This window comes from Abramis brama (genome assembly GCF_963993115.1).
Source record: "Abramis brama genome assembly, chromosome: 23".
In the NCBI taxonomy this organism is placed as follows: Eukaryota; Metazoa; Chordata; class Actinopteri; order Cypriniformes; family Leuciscidae; genus Abramis; species Abramis brama.
In genome coordinates, this window is record NC_139985.1 from 29,362,813 (window position 1) to 29,368,398 (window position 5,586).

The 5,586-nt window shown below is 37.5% G+C and overlaps 1 protein-coding gene across 1 annotated transcript; it reads left to right on the plus strand.

The window, feature by feature from the left end:
* Nucleotides 1-5,332, plus strand: igfbp6a (insulin-like growth factor binding protein 6a; the record flags this gene model as incomplete). Its single annotated transcript, XM_084102007.1, has 6 exons — nt 1-204; nt 1,330-1,373; nt 3,109-3,395; nt 3,765-3,799; nt 3,933-4,052; nt 4,305-5,332. 6 exons carry the CDS (start codon nt 1-3, stop codon nt 4,416-4,418), a joined length of 804 nt encoding a protein of 267 aa, XP_083958133.1. The 3' UTR covers nt 4,419-5,332.
* Between the last annotated feature and the right edge of the window lie 254 nt (nt 5,333-5,586).

Here is a 5,586-nt window from a genome sequence, read left to right on the forward strand (position 1 = left end):
ATGGGAGGCATGATTAGGCTTACTTTTCAAGAGACTGCTGAGAGGAGCAACCACACCACTGACGCCTCTGATGAATGGAAGCAGGAAAAGTCCAGGAAGCACTGCAGTTCTTACAGGGTGATGGATGACTTGCACCTTGACAGGATCCATCTGTATGTCATTGGAGGACTGGTGGAAGTGTCCATGTCGGAGGTGGTCTGTCAGGTAGGATGAATAGATGAGGATGTGATATATACTGTATCAGTGGTTCTCAACTTTCGTTCTGAGGACCTATGGTCACTGTCATTTTGCCAAGTAAGAAATGTTGCTGGATCCTGGATTTTGTTGATCCTGGAGCAACATTCCTGTTCGGAAATGTAGTCCTAACCCTATCCTTACCCCTAAACCTAACCCTACCCATAACTTCTACCTAAAATCAGAGGGAAATGATAGGTGAATAACACAGATGTAGAACCCTGATTGTAACCCTAAACTTCACATAAATTGTAAACTTGTCCTTCAAATCTGATTGGTTGATTGTAATGTTGTTCCAGGATCATCAAAGATGTTGATCCAGGAACCTGTTGTACTTAGTGAAATCACGTTCACCACCTTCAGGGGAAACCACCACGTTCGCATGGTATCGCATGGTTTGCATGGTATATATCTCTCCTTTACCCTTACCTTTTTGCTACTGGGCTGAAGATTTGAGGTGTGTCAATAAGGGAGACAAAAAATCATGTTCAGTTCTGTGGGTCCCCAGATGAGAACCACTGATCTATATAGAGGATTACAAACCAATGAATTTTGTATGCACTACTTAAATCGAGATGGTCGCACCGCTCTCACAGTCCCAGGAGCAGAGGCTCTTTGGGAACTAAATACTGTACATTACAGCAATTGTTTACAGAACATTGTACACTAAAGGTGTGGGCATGATATGGTCGATGGTAAACGGATATATTGTATAACAGATTATATATAAGCTGAAGTCACATCTTTTTCGGCAACACTTGATCCATTAATACTAACATTTTCATTTCACTTCTCTTCTATTCTATATCTGTTTAGAAAAGAGAATTACATATACTGGGTTAGACCAAACTGGGAAAGGTCACAGCACTTACATATTGTTGTCCTATTGTTCATTTAACTGCTTTTATTGCTCTCCTCATTTGTAAGTCGCTTTGGATAAAAGCATCTGCTAAATGATTAAATGAACATGTAAATTTATGGAAAGTCAAAGACGCAGATGGAGAGCGAGGCAGCCCTGGAAGTTTCTTATTTCCCCTGTACTTTAGTGAGAAATACTGCACAGCTGTACAGATGTGGGGTCACTTTCCCTTATAGGTGACTTGCACACCTGTAGGAATGAAGCTGGTTGCCAACAACATGTATGTAAACCCTTCCATGCGTTTTTTAAGAAGATATTGTCTGACAAAGCACATACACAGAATGTTTCCTTGGATATCAGTAAAACGTTTAAAAAAATTCTGGTTAGAGGGGAAAGCCCTTGTTAATTTTTCCCCATGTCACTCAGAAACACCTGTGATGTGGTGCTCATTTTCCTACTTGAGGCGATTAATTATGACATCATTGCGATGGGGAAATCAGTGCAATGACAGATCAAGGGTGAAGTTCTTGAAAAACAGGCTTAAAGTCATTAAGCGATCATCCATGACTTCATGAAAAAGGATTGTGCTAATTTGTGTTTGTGTGTGTGTGTGTGTGTGTGATTTGGGAGGAAAAGAGATGGAGACAACTGGAAAAAAGTGATACACTGCAATATAGAGTAATTTGTTATAGTAGCCCAAGTCTTGGCAGCATGTGGGTGTTGCTGTGGGTGTAGGAATTTTTTGTCCTGCTGCCAAATCAACTAATACAATACGCCATCACAACATCCTAAGGGAAGTGGCACTTAAGTCTGAAAATCCAGGAAAGGAGAAACACAGACAAAGAAGCCATTTGGCAAAAAGATATTAGATGTAGTAACTACACATTGTGTCAAAACTAAATTTTATGATTAGAATATGATCTTTTATTTGACAAAGTTTGTGCAGACTAAATCTAATTTATAAACCAATCCAGAGCTAAAATATATACACTGTAATATAAGTACAATCAACTTGGATGTTTAAGTCATTTCAACTTAAATTACATTAAACTGGCTTAAAAAAAATGTTGAATCTTGTATAACTTACAAAAGAAAAGATGAAAATTGCGTAGAAGCAATATAAAAACATATGTTGTCATAACTTATTGATCATATACTGATTTTTTACAGTGACTCATCAGTTCTCATCATTACTCATCATGTGTAACTATCCACAACACTGTCCAGCATTTGTGAGGCAGCAAAGGTTTCAAAGATAACCAAAACAAACTCTTCAGGGTATCAGTAATAAATACAATTTAATAGAATTACTCCATTTTAAAAATGGCATATAGAGAGATGCCTCTCTAAAAGTACCAGAGTGGCAATCAGATTTATTGTCTGGTTCACCATCAATTAATTAACTAATATAAATGAAGAATCATTCTCGTTTTAAAACATGGTCTGCCCATTTCTGCAAGTATATCTTGCGTAAAAATAAGTAGATTGTAGAAACCACTGGCACATTACAATGCTTTTGGGAAACCCACAATATCAATGTCTAAGTTTCATCTCTATATGCAAAATGCTTTGGGAAAATAGACTCATTTCAGTTTAATAATACCTGGAGAAATACCTATTATTCTTTATGTGCATCAGTGGAAACAAAATATTGCATGTTCACATAATTCATGAACTCAAACCAGCTGAATTTGTACATCATTTGAAATGTAGCTGTGGCAGAAATGGGGAGGGATAGAGTTATCCAGTAACTCCACCTCTTATTTAACGCCCAGCATCTCTCAGTCTCCCACCCCTACAGCATCTCAGCTCTTTAAAAGCAGCCCATGTTGCATTACTGAGCAATTTGATCTAATTACTGTCTTTAGATACCTGATTTCACACTACTACTTCCATTGAATATCAGAGAGACCTGGAAGAGAGAAGAGCATTCACTGAAAACAAGCTTTTCTGTACTGGACGAAGATGGTTTCTTTTTCTTATTTACTAACCATTTTGGTTACCATTCAACTCAGCTTATCTGGCTCCAACTCCCTTGTATTAGGCTTGAGGAAGATCTGCTCATTGTGCAATGGGCCCTCAGGGGACCTCAAGGGTCACCGAGCTGAAAGTTTATCCGGGGAGGAGATCACATCCACGTTGGCATTAGATGAACCCTGTGGGGTTTACACCCTACCGTGTGCTCAGGGTCTTCGGTGTATCCCTCTTCTCGGGGAGCAAAGCCCCCTTCAGGCACTGCTTCAGGGACGAGGGGTCTGCAAAAACATCAAAAGCACCTTCACTGACATTCCTCCACCTACAGGTAAGATGGTCTTGCCTCATGGCATCTTTTCTCACATGGATTTTGTCTGGTTTAAAACTGGCTAACCTAAACAAACTAAACCTAAAAGTTGAGCATGTAGATACTAGAATGAAAATGCAATTCACGTTCAATTTTGAGTTGTTCATATGAAAATGTGTAACAATGATTTATAAGTTATATAATTATTTTGCATGTGTTTAAGAGGGAAAAGAAACCAGCAAACTTAATGTAAAAGGCTTATCTGTACTTTGTACAATGAAAATGGTAAGAATACAGTACAAGGTATTCTTGAGCATTTTAAGAAAGTGCTGTTTAATTGCCAAAAAGCCGTACTGTAATCATATTAAGACTATAAGTTTTATTTTCCAGACAATCAACCATCAACCACTGATAACAATGAAAAGGTAACATATCTTCTTATGGCTCTGTAAATGATGTTATGCATAAATATTAATATACTGTTCATACTGTCTGACTTTGAGTCATAAATGAAAACTTTTGCATTAATCATGTTTTCATTGTTGTTTCATTCTATAGGGTCCTTGTCGCAAACTGTTAAACACAGTCCTCCAGAGCATTGAGCTCACAATCATTCATTCAATTCAGGACATCTACATCCCTAACTGTGACAGACAAGGGTCCTTCAGGAGGAAACAGGTGTGTAGAGAAGAAAGACGGTGTTTTAGCAATGCAAAATCAAGGCAAAGCATGTCAGGATTGTTAAAGCAGACGAATAAACGTGCTGCACATCACTGTAACAAATTTAACATGTTTGCACGGTCCAATCTGAATTGTTACTTAGAACCGTTCCAATTAATCCATTTGTCTGTGTTTTGCTCCATCGCCATGATTGTAAGAATGTAATCTGTTCTCTATAAACAATAATGCAGTTTGCTCTTCTTGAGACAGTGTCGCTCATCAAGGGGAATGCAAAGAGGCCAGTGCTGGTGTGTTGATGACAAAGGATCAAAGATTTCATCCCGTAAAAGAAATGATGGAACTATCTCATGTAACGGTGTCTGAGAATTGTGACAGAAATCTGGACCTGAAATGTGTTTAGGAAGGACTGAGAGCGAGCCAGCGAAAGAGATGACATACACTGAGAACTCTATGACCACAATCCTGTACAATCCTTCATCTCCCTCTGGTTGTGACAAATATGTTTGCAGCGTTATGTGGCAGTCATTTAACAGTCTGAACAGTTACAGTTACTGAATTAAAAACCTTTGTTTTCTTTTATATTAATAATTTTGTTTGTTATAAATCCTTTTAATCTTATTAAATGCTTGATGGAAAGATATAAAGATGATATACTCCAAGTGAATGTCATCTCCCATTAATGTGCTGTATGTCTAGATTGAATAAGAGCCTTGCAGTAAGAACAAATTAGTGGAAAATGTATTTTTTTCAAATTACTTAATATATTTATGTTGCCTATATATTAACTTCTTATATATTAATATATATTAACTGTCCTTTCTTTTGACATATATATATATATATGAAACAAAGTAAACTCTGTGTGTGTGATTTTAAAGAATGTATATAAATGTTGCTCAAGATATTGTAACACTTTATTTTAATCAACAAAATGTTGAACACAATGCAGCTCAGAGCATGAAATGATTAACATGCAAGACAAAATTAACACTACCTTTAGACTGCAAGCAAATGTGGTCAAACTTTTCTTATATGTGTTTTATCTGAACAGTCATGTTGACATTTATGCTGAGTTTTACATCCCTCATTCATCACTGTTCTGTGCTGCTGGGAATCACTCCAAATATGTAACATATCAGTAGTTCTTCTGTGAATATTGAAGATAGTTGGGACGGTAGTCACAGGAGGGACTGTGAGGTGTTGGAACTTATTATTTTGGGTAACAGATACAAGCACAACTTGAGCGACTGTATTGTAAATAAATAAAAAAAGTGCTTTCTTTCTCTTTACTCTCACCCTCATTATTGCCCGCTCATGAATTCGCTAGCTCCGACATCGCCTTATACAGTATGTACAGTAAACATGTAAACACTGACTTTAATACCCCAGTACTAGACCCGGGGACAGGGGCGTAACACAAGATCCCGGGCCCTATGCATAGGCAGTCCTGATGGGCCCCCATGTTCCTCAAAAAAATAAAAAATAATAATAATATGGCCTCTGCACACATGAATCTGTAGACCTAGATATT